This window comes from Eurytemora carolleeae, unplaced genomic scaffold (genome assembly GCF_000591075.1).
Source record: "Eurytemora carolleeae unplaced genomic scaffold, Eaff_2.0 scaffold54, whole genome shotgun sequence".
NCBI classification, from domain to species: Eukaryota; Metazoa; Arthropoda; class Copepoda; order Calanoida; family Temoridae; genus Eurytemora; species Eurytemora carolleeae.
The window spans coordinates 208,565-229,222 of record NW_019396185.1 but is presented as its reverse complement, the minus strand read 5'-3'; the positions used below and the strand labels follow the sequence as shown (position 1 = coordinate 229,222).

Below are 20,658 nucleotides of genomic sequence, written 5' to 3'. Positions count from 1 at the left end.
GCATAGGGTAGGTTGGAGGACAGTCAAACGGCGGTTCGGTGTTTCAAAAAAATCAGAAATGATTAATAACTTTTTACTAATTAAGCTGAAGGGCTAAGTCTTATATATTTGAAAAGCCATTGAAAAATGGATGTAAAACATGTGTCCTATGTTAATATTTGTTAAAATAAAAAATAACTATTTTTGAAAAATTTTCTAAATTTTTTTTAATGAGCAGGCCTTGAAAAGTTGGACTAGGGACAAGTATCACACTTCCCTATCTCACCTCTAAGGGAAAAATATATATTAGACAAAAATTGCCCAATCGGAAAAGGGTTAATTTAGGAATTTCCAAAATCAACATTTTTTCTGGGTAACTTTTTTTTTAAATTTTGTCTAGCAATAATTATAAACCTTCACTGAGGTCATTTAAGTGTTCAGCCTGTTTCGCGACCAAATCTGGCCGCTTTAAATATCCTAAAGTATTAACCTAGTCATAATCTGCTATGGGGTTTGATTGGAACCAGCACTAAATCTCAGATCTATTGGATACAAAATCTACTTCTTTTAGGCTCACTTCCTCGAGATAACTGTGCTCTGAATAGTACTAGACGGGTTCAATCTGTAAAAGATTGCCTGAGTAGTTTATTTATAACTGTAAAAAATACAATATGCAGAGAAGAAAATATATACAAAATTAGTTCGCGGAAATAAAATATTTACTAGCTCGAAATATCGAATAAACTCTAACATGGATAAATTTAACTTAAAAAGGATAGAAACTCATTTCTCATATAAGAAGAAGTAGTAATTAATACCTTAATGTGCCATAAGCAGATCGCAACGATAATACTTGCTGTATCAAAATAACAAGTGTAACTGAAGTAAAAATGGCGGATACAATACAGATTTAAGGTAAAGTTTACAATACAAAACTGGTTTCGACTAGTTACTACAGACACGGTCCCTCTCTTTACTTCAGGGGTTTCACATCTTCTAAGAGGAGAGCTCAAGGGCGGGGAGTTAAGAATGAGACGATTACGAATGTCGAGTAACACACCCACAATCCGCCCAAAGGACCAGCAAAGAGCAGCTTCAACTTCTTGTAGAACACCATGAAAAGATCACATAAGCTAAAAATCACTGTAGAGCAGCTCAAAAGTTGCCACCTCTTAAAAATAATAATCATGGATACATTTAGACATATACAATACAATAGACATATTCAGAATACGATCACTAGAGACTCTATTAGAGTTCTCCCTAACCCTTAACGGGCTTAATCACTAATATTCAAACTTAACAGGCTTCTGAATCCTCAATATAGCTTGAGATCTTCCACCTCAGGAGGTATCTCGAACCTGAAAGGGACAGCTCCAGGATCCTTGATCAGCTTGTCGTAGGTCAGAACATGTCCTGCACCATCTCTTTTCACCTCCCTGTTCACCACAGAGGTAGGACCAGGAGCAGGAACTTCATGAGAAGAAACACACACCGGAGGCAAAGTAGGCTTCTCCGCTAACGGAGAAACAGTGAAACCCTCTTTGCCAGCCAGCTTAATCCTCTTCCTCTGGAACTTAGTAGGCTTCCTGACCTTGGAGTATGTCCGCTTCCGACCAGTCCTCTTCACCCAGGCAGGGAGAGCAGGAACACAATCTCTCTATCTGGAATGTTCCTGGAAAGCCCAGTTCTTGGAGAGGTCCATCAGCCAGCTCACACGAGCGTGGCGTATCTCGGTTTCCTTTGCTAACTTCTCCAGAAGTCTTGTCTCATGAGACAGTGTGTTCAAAACAGCACAGTTTAAACCCTGCTAAGCTCAAGACTGGAGCAGGGACATCAAAGATCCTCCTGTAGGTCAGCCTCATGGAATCACACATGTTGTTGAAGAACATCCTAAACTCCACATCCCGTTTCATCCTTGCAAAGAAGGCCCTAAATCTTTCAGGGTTCTTTCTCACCCACTCAAGCAAGCACCAACGCTGACTCCTCCCACTCCTGGCACAGTGATCAGTAGAAGGATCAAACTCCAGTAAACCAGACTCAACTGGTCTCACTAAACCTTTACCATCCAACCCTGGTTGGTTTTAGTGGATAATAAGGCTCAATATTGAGTCTTGTTCTCATCAAAACCCGGAATGCGCCAATTCCTACAATGAAAATCCGACAAATAGAATTTTAAACTAGTTTTTTGAACTCAACTCTGTTGAAAATGAGATGCAGCTTGAATTCGAAAGATCAAGTTGAAATAAGGCCCAACGACAGCTTAGACACGAGGCAAATTTTCCCAAGTTTTTTAAATCGTGGGTTCTGGTTTGCTCACTGTTACCATCTCTCAACATTGATGAACTGTCTAGCATAGGTGGGATACACTGAAATTGACCTAGGAACAGGGTTATCTGATGCCACTACAGTGCTGACACTATTGTCTACAGGCAATATCTCAACTCAGGATAAACTAAAGAGAGCTCTTCCTCTGGATAGATTTTCAACTGGGTTCATCGAACTTTGAATACCCTTCTTGTTGTTGAATACATCATCTTGATGCATACTTCTGTTCAACGACAAATTCATCCCTGCGAATTACGATGAGGCAGATCGGTCTGGTAGGTTTGTGGAACATCTCCATCCTGATCATCATTACGTGCAGCGAAGGCTCTCCTCTGGAAGCTCTTCAATCTAACCTTGAGGTTATTCAATTCCCTGATAAAGGAAAAACCTCCCCTAGCTAGAAGAACCCCGGAAAAGCATTGCTAAATATACTTGCAAGAACCGCCACATTTAAATTCAATAAACTTCATGGGTTGACATGAATTTGAAACAAATGCCCCCACTCCTCAATCTTAGCTTTAATATTCAAGTAATCAGATCTCAATTTCTCAATAGCCCTATCGAGTTTGTTCTCAAAAAAATAGAAGTATCTCCACAATAAATATAATTTCTCTAATAGAATCTTATATTTTAAGAGAATTATAAGAGAATGAAAAATCTGTTAATTTTAAAATTGTTAAATTAGAATTAGTATTTAAAAAAATATGTTTATACATGTTTTAATGTGTGTTTAAATTGAGGATGGAGACAGATTAAATCCCGCAAACTTTAAGATCTATGTTTATAGTCTCATGATCTTAAATAAAAAATTCACATGCATGTACAGGATATGTATATGCTTTCTTGAGAGCAAGGTAACCAAGACCCCCTAGATACGGCAGAGAGCCTAAGAGAAGTAAATAAGAGGAGGAATGTACTCTGGTCTTATTCAGTGCCACTGAGAGGCCAAACCCTTGAGAGTAAAGACTTCAAAGTTCAAACAATTTGGATACCATTCAGATTAAAAGCAAAAATGAACTCAGATAATAATCAAACTTTAGTTAGCACCAATACAACTGATAAAGATGTCTCCTCTGTCTTTAACTTTTTGATATTCTGTTATATGTCAATCATACTCTTGGTATCAAACATTAGTGCGGGGACAATACGGGCATATAGATTGTCTCTCCCCTACCTCAGGAACCGAATTTAATGAATTGAAGAGAGGTTGCTGAACTATATACCACCAGTTTAACTATTTATCAAGTACTTACTCACTCAAATCCTAAATCACTGATTCAAAGTTCAAGATTTTGATCAACCCTAATGAGAATTAGCTGATTCAGAGTAAATTTTCCGAAAATTCCAACCAATCGAAGCACCAAAAATATTGGGTTAAAAATCTATTTACTAAAGGCTGCTTCGTTGAAGCCAAATCGCACGATTAATAAATCCTGCCAGGTGGATTTAAGGCTAGATTCTATTTATCTACCCTACTGTTTCATTAGAGGTGTATATCGCGGCATTAACGTTAATGCCGCGATGTATTAATAGCAGGATAAGTAAATCCACCCGCACAGATTATCTACCCTAGATCCTACGATTAGCTGGGTTTGGCTCAAATTATGAGAGAGAGAGAGAGAGATAGATAGATAAATAGATAGATAGATGAAAACATAAATAGCAAGAAAGAAATAAAAGATGAAAAATAAAAAATGAAAAATAATAAAAAATGTAGAGTAAATATTGAATTTTCATCTATACATTGTCTGTTTGTCTCTTGGTTTCAGAGAAGAGATACGAAGACTTCAGTTTAAAGTTTTCAATCCTAGGGAATTCTATAGATTATTCCATTTGTCCATACAGGGACTGTTTTGTCAATCTTTCAGCCTTATAAAGATAAGAAATACCCTGAAATTACTAACAACCTAATTGGCCTGTTGAGATTCTATCGATTTTTCCAATTATCCATTAAAAAAATTATAATTGAACTTTTTTATTTGTTAAATTATTTAGCCTCTAAAGAATATCAAATACCTCGAAATTAATAACAACCTACTTGGCCTGTTGTAATTCTATAGATTTTTCCAATTATCTAGTAAAAAATTATAATTGAACATTTTTTTTGTTAAATTTTTCAGCCTTATAAAGATATTGAATACCTTGAAATTAATAACAACCTAATTGGCCTGTTGTGATTCTATCAATTTTTCCAATTATCTAGTAAAAAATTATAATTGGACTTTTTTATTTGTCAATCTTTCAGCCTTATAAAGATATTGAATACCTTGAAATTACTAACAACCCAATTGGCCTGTTGTGATTCTATCGATTTTTCCAATTATCCAGAACTTTGGGTCAGGCAACTTAATTCTGGACTCTAGAGTCTACAATGCATTTCTCCCTCGCCTCATACAATTCCCCCCTCCGGTCCCGCATTTTCCCTATCCAAAAGGCTGATACAGCCTTCTGGGGAAAAATGTTCCCCCTCATTTTTCGTACATTTTTTCATAACCTTTTCTTATGTTGTGAATACTTCAGCACTTACTTATCTCAGCAAGTATTTTGAAAAAAAAAATAAAACTCGTATCCAAAGAATACGAGCAGAAAAAGGTTGTGACTATTGAACAACCCTTGGGCTACGCCCTCGGGTTTATCATTGAATCCCTCGGGGGTTTAAATTTCCATTGATTCTAATTTGTCTGAGAGTGAATGATACATTGTACAAAAAGCTTAAGTGGAATGAAAAATTTGTCTATGAAATTTGCAAAAAAATACCTTCTGGGATAGACAAGTTCTTTTAATATTCTCAACAACTTACAACATATCCTTTGATTTTAATTTAATATGTTTGAGATTACCCTGTATTTGTTCAATGCTAACAATTTGTCTCTGTAAATTTGTAATTAAATAGATTTCCTCATCTAGTTTTGACGGATTTGCATTTACAAATTGATAAATATTTGATCTAATTTCCTTCAACAAATATCACAATATGCGTGAATATTATTCAGAAGATTAATCATCATAACTAAGAAAACCATTTTTAAGAAATATGATAATAATTTATTTACAATATATATTATTTTATCATTAGATTCTGATGATAAAATCAGTGAGCTTTGAATAAAGGATCATATGAAAAACATTTGTAAACTTTGAAAAATTATTAATGTAGTATAGATACATCAAACACTTATTAAAAATAGTGCTATATAAGAGTTATTTGCAACAAAATAGTTTTATCAATTCAGGTTTAATCAAAATATTTGGCAATATTGTTATATGGAAATGTTTTAAAAAATGCGCTAAAAATGAGGAGGACATTTCTTCTGCCAGTTTGGTTTCTGATTCAAAAACTAGATCCCACATCAGGACAACAAACAAAAAATCATAGAGAAATCTCTAGTAAAGGAAGTCAGAAGGCTTCATTGGCCTATTGGAAAGGGGAAATGCGGGTGAGGGAGGCCGGAGGGGGATAGTACAGAGTCCTTAAATAAGTTTCCCGACCCAAAGTTAATGACATTAGACACCCCACATTGACTTTTTAAAATCCGAAAAATGCGCAAAAATTTTTCTCCTATTTTGTTTTTGATTCAGAAGCTAGATCCCAAAATTCAGGCCTGAATACTTGATATCTGAGAACCTTGCTTTTTGTTCACTTGACAAACTTCAGATGGCAAACATAACATTTTTATTTAGGATTATTCAAATAATTGTGTCACGTCTTGACTAGGGTTTCCAGCAAAATAGAAAAATCGTAATGGAAAATTTTGCATTTTTCGCATTTTGGTAACTACACAAATTTTGTAAATAAACAATTTGGAAACTTCCCAAATGGGTAAATACACAATTTGGAAAATTCACTAATTTGGTAACTACACAATTTAGTAACTTCACAAATTGGTAACTACACAATTTAGTAACTACATAATTTGGTAACTACACAATTCGGTAACTTCAAACAATGGTAATTAAACAATTTGGTAACTACACAATTTGGTAACTACACAATTCGGTAACTTAAAAGAATGGTAACTAAACACTTTGGTAACTACACAATTTGGTAGCTACACAATTTGATAACTACACAATTTGGTAGCTACATAATTTGGTAACTACACAATTCGGTAACTTAAAAGAATGGTAACTAAACAGTTTGGTAACTACACAATCTGGTAACTACAAAATTTGATAACTACACAATTTGGTAACTACACAATTTGGTAACTACACAGTTAGGTAACTACACAATTTGGTAGCTACACAAATTTAGTAACTACAAGATTTGGTAACTACACAATTTAGTAACTACACAATTTGGTAACTACACAATTTGTTAACTACACAATTTGGTTACTTCACAAATTGGTAACTACACAATTTGGTAACTACACAATTTGGTAACTACACAATTTGGTAACTAAACAATTTGGTAACTACACAAAATTGGTAGCTACAAAATTTGGTAACTGCAAAATTTGGTAACTACACAAATTTGTAACTTCACAAATTAGATAACTCAACAAACATGGTAACTACACATATTAGGGTACTAAACAAATTCCATAACTAGACAAGTTTGGTAACTATACAATTTGGTTCAGAGTTGTCCGGAACAAGGTGGCAGAATAACACTAGATAAGAAACCTCCTCTAAAAGACAAAACCAGTAATTAAAACTAACTTTATGTTACAGCGCCCCTGATAATTAGCTATAGACTAAGCTACTATGTGTAAATATTGAATTATCAATTGTATATTGTCTGTAGTCTGTTTGTTTATTTGTTTGTTTGTAACCATAAACGTCAAAGCCGCTGAACGAATCGGGCCCAAATTTTTTGTAGGACCTTACCATGAAATTAGAAAAGGTTTGTGGGTGGTTGAATTAAAAATCTAAAATATTTACGGTTTCAATTTTGTAAACCGGAAAATTTTCTGGAATATTTAATGTTAACTGTGAACATTCTGGTTTTTATTTGATTTGAAACGAAGACTATCCCGGAACAAATATCCAGACTATTCCATTTACAAAATGGAATTTTTTTCCGGAATAATGGAAAACCTTATCTCCATCTATAGCGATCTACAGATTAATGTTTTAGTTCCTCTTCCTATCCTATGATAGTTTTTCTCTGCTGGATCCACAAATTTCAAAGTCCCCCCATTGGATATCAAAATCAAGTGTTAGAGATGAACAATATCCACACAAAAGTGCAGATCTCTTAATTATTAAATTAAAGATTGAATCTATTTTGAATGTATGTCCCTCACAATATATATCAGGTAACAATTAGGAATCTTTCCAAGGAATCCGCGGAAATTTCCTGGAATCTTTTACAGGAAAATCCACTGAAGTCGACAGAAGTTGGAGCTTTTCTCAAAAATTTCCAGGGAAAGATTATCCATCGAGAAATTCCTGGGATGGACACCATACAGTGGCAGGGGTTTGGCCATGCTGGAGAATTTCTTATGATTATTTCTCGGGAATATATCAGAACCAATTCTCGTAACCCATTTCAAGGAATTTCTCAAAATGCCTCTTATTCAGTTCCAAAAAATTCTGTAAAATTAGTGACCAAATCCTGAGAATTTCTCAGGAATTTCCGTAGAAATATTTGGGAAATATTCTTTTGAATTCTTGGGAAAAATTCAGGAGAAATTCTCAAGAATTTTTTTAAAGACTAAGTCTCGTTTATAGCTCCCCAAAAGTTCTGAGAATTTCTCAGCAATTTCCAGAGAAATTCTCAGGAAGCAAGTTACCAAAACTGGAGAACTTGGGAAAATTCATCACTTTTGTTACCTTGGATGTGGTTCGGACCTCATATGAGAAATATTCATTCATTCTTTACAAAACTTTATATGCAGAGTTGTGGAACAATGCTGAGTTTGATAACATTCATGCCCTACTGGATTGCTCTACTAGCTGAGTTAGCTATCGTGTACCATTTGTATCTGGCTTTGGGACTTTCCATGGGAATCTCAGCTTGCAGACTCCTTATGATTATCCAAGTAAGTCTGTGTGGTTATCAATGGAGTTTTTTTAGGTTTGCAACCATTGCATCTTGCTATAGCTCATGACGGGAAAAAATTATGGCGCATTTATTTTCAATAGTCATGTTTTCATTTATCATTTCTTTCTATTGACAAAAATTTTACGTTTATCTTCATTAGTACAAAAATAGAGCCATGATGTTAAGGACGATTCCAATGGATAAGTAAAATTTTGATGACAATATTATGATATAAATTTAAATTCCAGTTTGACAAGATGATCCAGTTCGAACCAGAGAAGTTTTGCCATAGATTGCTGACTACTCTACTCATCCTGACTGTTGTGATCATTGGCTACCCTGCATATTATACTATCTCAAATGGTTAAGTTATTTTAACAAAAGCTAATTTTAGTGAAAAATTACTAGTCATCTTTAAAAGGAATAGAATGTCACCCTCTTAGATAGAATTTTTTTTAAAATAATTATAATTCTCCTCAGTACATGTGAGGCAGATTTTTTTCATGTCTAAGTCAAAAAAAGGAAATGTCAAAAAAGTTGTCTAAGACAATCTTTGTGCCCCAATAGAGTTAAATTTAAAGCATTTGAAAATCATTTGAAATCTTTTGTATTGATTTAAAAGAGGATGAGTTCTATTTAATTCTAAAGGACCCATAATCTACAAATTAAATGGCTAATTTACAACAACCAAGTACCCCTTAACAAAAAGAGAGAACGTTTTGTTTAGCGGATAGGTGTCCCAGTTTTGCCATAGAAATACAATGGGATAAATTTGGTCAATTTCCTTCCTTATCTTTGCTCCATTAGTCACTTTAACGCAGGAAAAAAAATATCTTTGTAAATTTTGCTCAGAAAAAGAATGTAACTCTTAAAAATACGGGAGGGGAACATATATAAATAATATAAGGACCAAATATAACCAACCAAAAATATAACCAGTTTTGGCTAAAATTATAACCATTTTGGACCAAAAATATAACCCATTTTGACTAAAAATATGGTAATATTAATTGTTGAAAAATGGAAAGGTTCAAAATTGGTAACATTTTTATTTTTATTATAAATGGTTATTTTTATGGTTCAAAACATTTTTGGTTTAAAAATAGTTATATTTTTGGCTAAAAATAGTAAGATTCATGGCTGAAAAAATGATTATATTTAATGTTCATAAATGGTTAAATTTTTGGCTATAAATGGTTAAATTTATGGTTTAAAAATGGTTATATTTTTGGTTAAAAACAGTTAAACTTTTGTTTAAAAATAGTTGTGTTTATGGTTTAAAAATGGTTGTATTCTTGGTTAAAAATAGTTAAATTTTTGATTAAAAATGGTTAAATTTTTTTAATAGAAATAGTTATTTACAGTTGTTATAGTTTTGGTGGTTTTAATATTAGAGTTACATTTTTCCCGGCCTATAGATGTATATGCTTGACATATATGCTTGCACAGAAACAAACATATTTTAAACATTATAAACGTTTCATGAACTTTTAGGCGTGGTTGGGATAATCATTGGACTTTTCACTGGATTAGAGAGTTCCTCAACTGTTGGTGCGTTTCAGATAAGTTTTATAATACTGTTGGCTGTAACTGTTATTACAACAGTTGGTTCGTATTTGTTTGGAAAGTACTATCTGAAGAAGCACCACTCCACCATCAGGAAACCAATTAAAAGTTTTAAGGAGTATTTGAAATGTTTTTATTGTTTACTTTTTCTTTTTCTTAGTGCAGAGAAACACCACTTTGAACTAAGATAACTTGTATCATTAAGTAATGAAGAAACAATTAATTCAGTTTTTATGAAGCTATTATGTACTTTATCAAGCATGGTATTTTAATGGTAAATTTTTTTATAGAAAATCATCTATAAATGACAATTTTAGCTTTATAGCAACATACTATAAAGTTTAATAGCTAATTGGTTTTTCTCCACAAAATTTGGGATATTTCTAGAATTTAAATGTAAATGAAAATTAAAATAAAATTAACTTTTATCTTAATTTCTGGTTTGTTAACCAGCTTTTTTATCTAGAAACATTTGATAAAATATAAACAATATTATTTTGGCACCACTAAATTTTATCTTTCATTCAAAGATTCGCGCCTTTTTAGATTATATTTTGTCTTGAGTTTCAACAAGGAGAAAATATAATCTAAAAGGGCTTAAAACTTCTAGACATAGAAAATAGTTCTGTCAAAACACCTCCATAGTACTGCAAACCAAAATAATAATGTTTTAAATAGAATTAGGAAATTTTTCTTTAAATTTGATTGGATAAACTTGCTAGTGTGCTATCAGAGACAGGAGAGGCTGGAAAAAATATGATCAGCATGAAGTCAATCATCAAAATCATCGGCAGTCTTTCACTTCTTTTTTTCATTTCACTTGGATTCTTAACAGTTGGTGGACATGTTGAAATTGCAGTGATCATTTTTGTAACATTATTCACTCTATATCTTATCAAATATGTCCAATCCCCAAAAATAAAAGATTTTTTCCATCACAAGTTGTCACAGACAAAGACAAAGACAAATGAAAAATGGATTGTCTTCAAATCTTCAATCTTAAGTTTTAAAATGAACAAAGTTGGTGTTCAGATTATGATTCAAGAAGCGTAAATATTACTTGCTGTCAATATTTTTTAAACTACATTATTTGTCTACTTATTATTAATGTTTCTTTAACTGTTTAATAATATACATATTGTATGAGTATGTAATAAAACACTAAAATTAATGTTTTTTTTTACTAAATGTTATGTTCGTCACAATAACATAAATATACAAAGAGAGAAGATATAAAGCATTCAATCATCGTTATTTCTGATTCTATCGATTTTCCAATTATCCAAAAAAGTTCTTTAATTGGACTTTTTTATTTGTTAAATTATTAAGCCTCTCAAGAATATCAACTACCCTGAAATTACTAACAACCTTATTGGCCTGTTGTGATTTTATAGATTTTTCCAATTATCCAGTAAAAAATTCTTTAATTGGACTTTTTTATTTGTCAATCTTTCACCCTCTAAGTATATCAAATAACTCGAAATTAATAACAACCTTATTGGCCTATTGTAATTCTATCGATTTTTCCAATTATTCAGTAAAAATTATAATTGGACTTTTTTATTTGTCAATCTTTCAGCCTCATAAAGATATCATATACTCCGAAATTAATAACAACATAATTGGTCTGTTGTGATTCTATAGATTTTTCCAATTATCCAGTAAAATATTGTAATTGGACATTTTTATTTGTTAAATTATCTAGCCTCTTAAGAACATCAACTACCCAGAAATTACTAACAACCTACTTGGCCTGTTGTGATTCTAACGATTTTAACCAATTATCCAGTAAAAAAATATGATTGAACTTTTTAATTTGTCAATCTTTCAGCTTCCCAAGAATATCAACTACCCCAAAATTACTAACAACCTTATTGGTCTTTTGAGATTCTATCGATTTTTCCAATTATCCAGCAAAAACTTTTAATTGGACTTTTTTATTTTGTTAGATTTTTCAGCCTCTCAAGAATATCAAATACTCTGAAATTAATAACAGCCTAATTGGTCTGTTGTGATTTTATAGATTTTTCCAATTATCTAGTAAAAAATTATAATTGAACTATTTATTTGTCAATCTTTCAGCCTTATAAGATATCAAATACTTTGATATCAAATACGCCCATACTCAACCCTTGTACTTCAGAATATTCTTCTGCCCCTTGATGATCTAATTTTACAGCAAAATATGATTTTTATGTTTTCTTATGATAGAAATATCTTACCTAATTCCTTCCAGGATTATTTTTTACAAAGCTCTGAACGAGGGTTGAATCCAGGACTTAGAAATGCTAATGAGTCAGATCTGAATTTCTTAGAAGATTCCCTTTTTCCAATTATCCAGTAAAAATTATTATTGGACTTTTTTATTTGTCAATCTTTTAGCCTTATAAAGCTAGATATCAACTACCCCGAAATTAATAACAACCTAATTGGCCTGTTGTCATTCAATAGATTTTTTCATTTGTCTGTTAATAAAGTCTACTTTTTATACATTTTTTAAAAGTTTAATTTATACCTAAGTCCCTCAACCAGACCTTGCTTTTTCAATTCTGTTCTTAAATATCACTTATTTACTCCAGAAGGCAGAACAACAAATCATATTTATCAAAGATTTTTCAAAAACCTGTAAGGGCTTAACTGACTATATGTAACACATACATATTTAAATGAATATATAAACGCTCTGCTTAATATATTAAAGTACAGCCCTATATAAATAAAGTTTGTAATTTCTAGGGTTTAAACTGTTTTATTTAAATCCCTATATGCGCAACTTTGTATTGTTATTCTGCGTTCTATTCAGAGCTGAAATTCCAAGCAAAAATAATTCCATTGTCTACATTGTTGTATTTGCTACTTGAGACATTCTAACGTTTTAAAAAGCAAACATTTTCGGAAGCAACGATGTTACCTCATCACATCATCCAGACAGAACAATTACTAGGCTGAGAGAATATCAGAAATATGAAGACGACATTTGAAAATTGATTATTCCTGCGAGGTGGGGAATTGCCATTTTTATTATGAGTCACTTTTAAGAAAATAAAAATAATTGATGTAGAGAATATAAATAAACAACAAATATTTTAGAACAAAATTTAGTTATAGTTTTTAAATTAAAACAATTTAAATGCTTCACACCCTTAGATTTTTGAACTGAAGACTTCTTATTTTATGTATTAAATAATATGAAAACAAAATAAGGCCAAATATACACATTGAGTAGTTTTTGTTGTACTGAATATTTTTAATATCACAATTTCCTTACCAATCATCATATGGAAACATTACGAAAATTATAGATTTTATAGATTTTAATAAATAAAAAATGATAATTTTATATTACTGTAAGAAAATAAACTTAATGTATACTTTGCTTGTTTGTCTGTCTGTCCTGGCGTTTGTGTGTTTGTTTGTATCCAATAAACGTCAAAACGGTTGAACCGATCGGGACCATCTTTTGTGTGCGACCTCAAGTGAGCCTAGGGAAGGTTTATGAATAAACAAAATTAAAAAATTTGCCTTCATCAAAATTCGATTTTCATTAAATTTTGAAAAATTTTGAAAATCCATGAAATTTTTTGTTGAAAAACGCGAAAAGCCTAGTATATACAAGGTGTCCCATATCATATTAGATCGTCAGTCAGTCTAAATCATGTTTTTTGGAAGTAATAAGTAATTTTAAGAAGAATACAGTGAAACCCTTAATAAAGAATACATCGAAAGAATTCATCAAATGTCGTATTCTTCACTTTCTGATAATGGAATGTTGCAGATATTTAGTTTTTTAATTAAATGATTATATGGAACTCTTTAAAACTGTTCCCGCATATTCATGGCTATTTATTTATTTTCGCAAATACTGAAATTTAAGTTATATAGTATAAAACTCATTGAAAAATTGTCAAGACGACATTTGATAAATTCTTCCAATGTATTCGTTATTAAGGGTTTCACTGTATATTATTTCGTAAAATTGATTAAGGCTAAAATAAATTTTTTCTTGCAGAAAATGTAAGGTTTTTCGAGTATTATGGGTTTTTGTGGCGTTAAAGCTTGGAGATAGTCTAATATGATATGGGACGCTCTGTATCACAAAGAGTAACAAGGAACTAATTAATTGCATGTTAAATGTACATAGTACAATTATACTGATGGTAATAGTAAACAAAACAGAATTTTGTAAACATTTACGTTATAAAATGACACAAATTTGTATTGCAAGGGATACTAATGTATCTTAATAATACAAATATGTACCATCTTGGCTTTAATGGACTTATAGAATGTCGTCTTCTAAATGTATTCGAGCCTGGTGTTTGTACCAGAAAAATTTCAAATAGTGTTTTAGAATAAAGTGTTAACTTTTTAAATTCTAATTAGCATGCAAAACACAGCAATTGTGCAGCTAAACAGACCCATTTTACTAAATTAGTGTCTTGCTATGATATCGTCTTCTTATTCCATTGTTTTCTGGTTATCACTGTACTTGAAAATCTAAGGATCGAACGTTATCATTAAGCCCTTGCGAGCTTATTTCCTAAAGGGGTTTTCTTAGCTAAAGGGTGAGCACAAGTTTTTCAGTTGTCTGAAAATCCAAAAACCCTTATTTGAATTTTCCTATGATTTTTAAAGCACATTTTATGGTTATAAGAAGTCAACATAGTCTTTTACAAATGTTGGATCAGCATATTAGTTTTTTTTTATAAAATTCTTTAATACCATAAAGGTGTTGATAGTACCGTTTAAAGACCCTGAACCACAGGTCCGACAGGGTTACCCACGAAGGATGAGATTATGAAGACGACCTGAAACTGGTCCAAAAATGACCCCCGTTTAAATTATTCTATGGTTAGAGGCAAAGAAAGAAACAAGTTTACAGTTTTCAGAAATATAGGAAATAGACAGTATAAATTTAGTTAAAACGTACGTTCTTTGCGGGAAACCGTGTATGTAAGATGAAATACTGTAAGTTTCTAATATTTCCAAGTTTAAAATTAATTATCCAATTAGTGTTCTTTACTTTACATCTCGTTTTTATTTTTCAAAATCCAATTTTGGAATATTAAAAAGAAAAATTTTAGCAGAAAAACCTTTTTCATCTCTTCTAGAAGTAAGACTTTCCCTTTACATTGCAAAACCATAAATATATCGATCTTAATTCAGTTTTTTAAATTGTTTTTTGTTTAAACCATTGTTTTCAAACCGGAGTATACCTATCTCACGTTGAAGTGACAGTTTAGGCTAATTTTCAACCCACAAGAAAAATCTGATTACATTGTTCCAAGGACAATAGACTAATGAATGAAAAACTTGGATTATTGATGATGATGTTGCAACACCTGTGCATAATTTCAATCTTATATGTTTTCAATCTCAATCATAACACACTATTGTTTCAGTAGAAGTAAATATTTCCATTTACGCCGATATAAGGATTTATTTCTAATTGGATGATGAGATAGATAGAAAGATAGATGTTACCGCCATGCAATTTCTATTGGTTCAGAATAGACAACAAACACATGGCTGAACCCTGATTGGATCAGGCGCTAGAGTGAACACCTCTTATTTAATAGCTGCTGAGAAGAGCAAACCTGTTTTGAATTTTTAATATTTTCTGGATTATTTGCTATCTCAAACTTGTACGTAAATTTAAATTTTAGGAGCTACGAGGTCACAAAGACGTATCAGTAATGGTGCATATAGTGACTTTCTCCTTTTGTTTAAGTTTCAGTGATTTAAAATGATGTTTGAAAATGTATGAAAGACTTAATTTAAAGCTTAATTTTTTGATGTCCTTTTGGTCTCATTCAACCCTATAATCCACGATATAAAATATTAATCTCTGTTTGTCTATTTGGATTTCCAATGATAACTGTAAAAACCGTTTCGAGCTCAGTAGAATAACGGGAATGCTCGAAACTTAGGTTAAAGATTTTTTCTTTTAAGAAATTTGACTCTTTTAAGAGTAAATTTTAGTTTCCAGTCATAGCTGGGTTCCTTAATAATGGCAGATCCTTTATAGTTGGTGTTTATCTCTATGCAGCTTGCGGAATTTATCCAGCGGAGATAAAAACTGAAATTAACGAAAAAATTTGCATTTAAAAAGATTTATTGAGAGTTGATCAGCTGTTCAACGCATTTGCTTGTATTTTTTGAATTAAGTATATAACACATGCTTTTATATAAACAATATAAGTCTATATGTATGTTTGTATTAATATATATTTTTTTCTTTCAAATGCAAAAAATGTATTCAAAAATTATTTGGAATGCAATAACACCGTCATTGAAAAAAAAATATTTAAATTTTTCTTAGTAAAAATTTAATCAGAATTAATCAGACTACGATATTGATATGATTTCTTGTTTTAAACAGCATTCAGACTCAGTTCTTTAACAAATGTTAACATTTTTAGTTTATCTTTATAATATTGGTAAAAGCACTGTGATTATGTATTATTAGGATTTTAAAACATGCTTGAAACACTGCCTCCGAAAGATAAAATGGTCACGCAGACACTGCCTCCGACTTTTGTTCAAGGTTTTCACGATGAGACGATTATAAAAAAAATGGAATTCAGGAAACATACAGCTTTTTCAGCATTTCAAATTACTAATTCCATGTAAAAAGTTGCTTTGCTAGGTACACCTTGTGGATGAGACTTCAGAGACGATTGTATTCAACCTTTTTTCTTAGATTCAAGCTGACTTATTTAATTTTTTTATACATCATATATTTTCATACAATCTCAGGCCGCCAAAACCCGGTTTAAATTAAGCGCCGGCTTAAATCTTGAAACATTTGATTCAATTTAAGTATCTGCAACAAAGATCAAATTTGAACAAACTAAAATATTTATTGCGAAATCCAGTTATCAATTAAAAAATATGAGAAACTAAAATTGCAAAATATGAAATTTTTTAAGAAAAACACCTGAACTATGAATTCAAGGACCCACCTCCCCCCTCAGAAGGAATAAAGGAATAGGATTAAAGGGAGAGACCGGCTAGACATGATAGTTAAGCTGTGAGTACAGTATTGTAGAAACATTATTTAGGATTCATTTTAGACCTATGAGACCTATTTACGGTGTATAATTGTTCAGCAAGAGGAAAAATTTGATCTTTAAAATCCTCCTGGATTGTCGTGCCAAAACCTGCTGGACAGGCGTGCCATGCCACAACCTTTTTGCTCTGCTGAACAATTGTACACCGTAGAAACGTCTGATATTTAGGTCTCAAATGTATCCTTTAAAAAAAGTTCTAGACAACACTGCAGTCTCAGCTCAACTACCAATTCTCTAATAGATTATTAAAAAATAATATTTAGGAGGATTATATGGAGAAACAATGGTTGATGAGTGCGCTGATATTATTGGGATGAATCTAAAAGCTGGAATCAACTTTATAGATACTGCTCCTTGGTAACACCAGATAGGATGTCATGATTGGATAGTAGTGAAATTAGTTGAACTCGTTCTTCATAGTTCAATTACTTTTCTTGTGCAGTTTTGGGTTTAATAATGAAGTAGTTCAACTAGCAGTACCTAGTTCATCTAATTTCCTAATCCTTAAAGGAATTTTAGACGTAATTTCAAGTGACTCTCCATTTTTAAAGAGGTACAAACAGTCGGTGCCGAAATACGTACATTACCGACCTTGATTTAAAGGGTATCGTCTGGAATAGGACATGCCAAGATATAAATAGAGAGTCACTTCTTGACGGCCAACTGACCAGGAGGAGAAGGTCAAATTCAATTTATATTACTGTTACGACTTTGTGACCCCGTTGCTAGCACAAGTATAAGGAAAGCAAATTCAGTTACATCTTATAAATTCAAAACATTTTTGTTCTTCTCAATATCTCTTCAATGAAAGGAATTATGACGAAAAGCATATACAATTTCAATGTGATGTATATTTTACTACAGTTTGACGCAAATAGATTATCAAGTACAATAGGTGGCAACAGAGAAATGGATTAATTATACACGACGTCACAAGTGTCAAATATAACAAAGGAAACGAAATTTTCTTACATTATTTGACATGCATTTCAAGATTAAATAAAAAAGTGTAAAAACAGAAAATAAATAACACATGAAATTGCACCTTTTTCACTGTAAGATAAGCTCTTTACTCTAAAATTATCACTATTATTAATAATTTTGTCGGACACAAAAACTAAGTTGACACTTGTGACGTAAGAATACAGCTGTACTGAGAGTGTACAATTACTGCGTTGCCATCTATTAACAGTCTACTTGGTTTGACGTGCTTATTATGGTAACAGTCCCTTTAAAATTTCTTGTTAATTTATTTCTCTAGGTATGGACACGGAGTATCAGAGAGAGTAGTTGGACAGGCTCTGAAAACATTTCCACGGCAAGCATTTTATATATCTACTAAGGTATAAAAAATTGGGTTTAACACCCAATTTCTAAAGAAGCAACTTCCCAAATGTGCAATTTCACAAGCGGCAACTTCCCACGTACATAGATTCAGCCTGCTTATAAACAGTATAACAATTTTTAAGACAGGGTCAACTTTGAAGTGTTGCAACTAGGGTTTCAAAATTTTCATTCAATCTCTTCCGCGAAAATTTCGTTCAGGCAACGGATAACTGAACGAAAATCACATTTTTCGTTAATTGTTTTTCTCGAAATTCGTCCGATATGGTATATTGGGATATCTTGATACAACCTGGCTACAATATGTAGGCTGATTAATATCCTACCTCCAGGTATATTGGGATCCTGGATACAATCTGGATACAATATGTAGGCTGGTTAATATCCTACCTCCAGGTGTATTGGGATCCTGGATACAACCTTGATACTATATGTAGGCTGGTTAATCTCCTACCTCCAGGTATATTGTTCTATGCGCTAAAAAAATGTTATGTTGAAAATAGAAAGTTGAAAAAAAAAATTTAAATTATGACATTTTTAATTGACTATTAGATACTACAGTTTAATTTTATATTCGAAATTTGCTTTTAATCCATGACATCGACAAAAAACATCAAATAGAGTATAGACAAAGGGACCGTCCCTTTGCGCTCGAATTCTGAACGAAAAATTGGCTTTTTCTCCGGCCACAATTGTCTTTGAAAAGTAAGTAAACGGTCCCTTTAATTCAGAACAAATCATTCAGATATCACAACCTATAATCATTGATAATTTTTCGACCCATTCGTTTATATATTTGATATTTTATAATATTTCTTTTTTTATGATCCGAGATTTACTTTTAAAAACATTTATTCCTGTTTCGAGGATTTTAGATGATGAAGACGACATTTTCATATTTTCCAGGAATGTTCGAAAATCCAGCGCTAGCCGTGAACACAAGTTGTAAGCGAAATATTAATTTTTTAAAAATCTAAAATATCTGAATAATTTATTTGGAATTAAATTGATTTTCATACGATCCGAGTATAATATTGCTACTTTCTGAATTTGTATATGATTCGTTTTTAACAATTTTCTCCTTATAGACCCAACAGATAGAAGTAAAATTAGTAGCAATCCCCATAGAAAATTTTTCGACGTAAACCTATACTCCCTTTCATTTTTCGTGAACACTCCCATTAAAATAATAATTTCATTATGTGTCACACATTTAAAAACTAAATATTTTTTCAGGAACTATTTCAACTGTGCTTAGCTATTGCAGAGCTACAATACTAGACAGGAAAAATTAAACTACTTTTTAAGTTTATTGCTAAAATAATTTTTTTTTTGGTGGCGGGGTTTATATTTTCGTAAAAACTTAAGGTCCTGACGGAGTAAACATAAATTTTGGGTTTAAATGTTTGAAAAGTTTCGATAATTTTTGTTTACAGTTCTCTGTTGGGCAGATACCAGAACTTCTTCAAAGAAAAGGTTTAACTTAACTTCTATATAGTTTAAATCAGCTTCTTTATGGTTTAAATTTACTTCTATATGGTTTAAATTTTACGTTAGAATAATGGCTTAAAAACAATTATTTGTATCAAAATTTTAAAACTTTTTTATTGAGCTCTCGGTAAAAATGGGCAATTAGAATCGAACGAACGAAATTTTTGAGAACGAACGAAATTTGTCGTAAACAATTATGTCCTTCAGAAAAAAAACGAACAATGAGCCAACGACTTGGAACATTCAGAGAAATACAAAAAAACTATCGTTTTTTACTCTTAAAAATGTTATTTCGAGCAAACTTTTAAAAAACACAATAGTTTTTTACTAAACGAACGATTTTTTCCAAAAGAATTTTTAAAGAACTATTTCATCGAACGAACGATTTTACTGAATGTTAGTTTAGTCAGAAAACGAACGAAATGGATGGAAATTAAGCCATAATTTTGAGAGCGAACGAAGTCTAAAATCTTTTAACGATTAAAAAACGAACAAAATGGGTCTTTCACAAACAAAGAAAAAATGAATTGGTCTGTTCACAATCTATTAACAAACGAAATGAGTCGTTCACGAACGATAAACGAATAAAATGAAAAAAGCCGATCTCGCCCATCTCTAGGTTCTAGATTTTCAAAAAATATGCTCGATCGCACAAAGATTAATTCTCAGAACATAACATTGCTTTTTTTCAGGGAATAGGATTGATAAATGCATCTCCTATAGGTATACTACAGGGTGTCCCATTGAGCATGACAGAGAGATACTTATAATCTTTGATCTATCAACAAAATTGCACGTAATTTAAGTCTTCTATGTTTTTAATTGCAACTACCCTTATTAAAAGCTATATTGAGAAAAAATAAGTTTTCATCTAATTTGTTCAGG

The 20,658-nt window shown here is 31.7% G+C and overlaps 2 protein-coding genes across 2 annotated transcripts in view; both read left to right on the top strand.

Annotated features, from left to right (window-relative positions):
- Positions 1-6,587: 6,587 nt before the first annotated feature.
- Positions 6,588-10,996, top strand: LOC111697563 (uncharacterized). The gene is made up of 4 exons (XM_023467604.1): positions 6,588-8,297; positions 8,548-8,662; positions 9,794-9,959; positions 10,588-10,996. The coding sequence occupies exons 1-4, from the start codon at positions 8,094-8,096 to the stop codon at positions 10,916-10,918; spliced, it is 816 nt and encodes a 271-aa protein (XP_023323372.1). The 5' UTR covers positions 6,588-8,093; the 3' UTR covers positions 10,919-10,996.
- Positions 10,997-17,196: 6,200 nt separating this feature from the next.
- The window catches only part of LOC111697528 (L-galactose dehydrogenase), a 13,539-nt gene continuing 10,077 nt past the window's right edge, over positions 17,197-20,658 (top strand). Inside the window, exons 1-2 of the mRNA XM_023467553.1 lie at positions 17,197-17,295; positions 18,200-18,281. Coding sequence (XP_023323321.1) covers positions 17,222-17,295; positions 18,200-18,281 — 156 coding nt within the window. The 5' untranslated portion in view covers positions 17,197-17,221. The remainder of the gene's footprint in view (positions 17,296-18,199; positions 18,282-20,658) is intronic.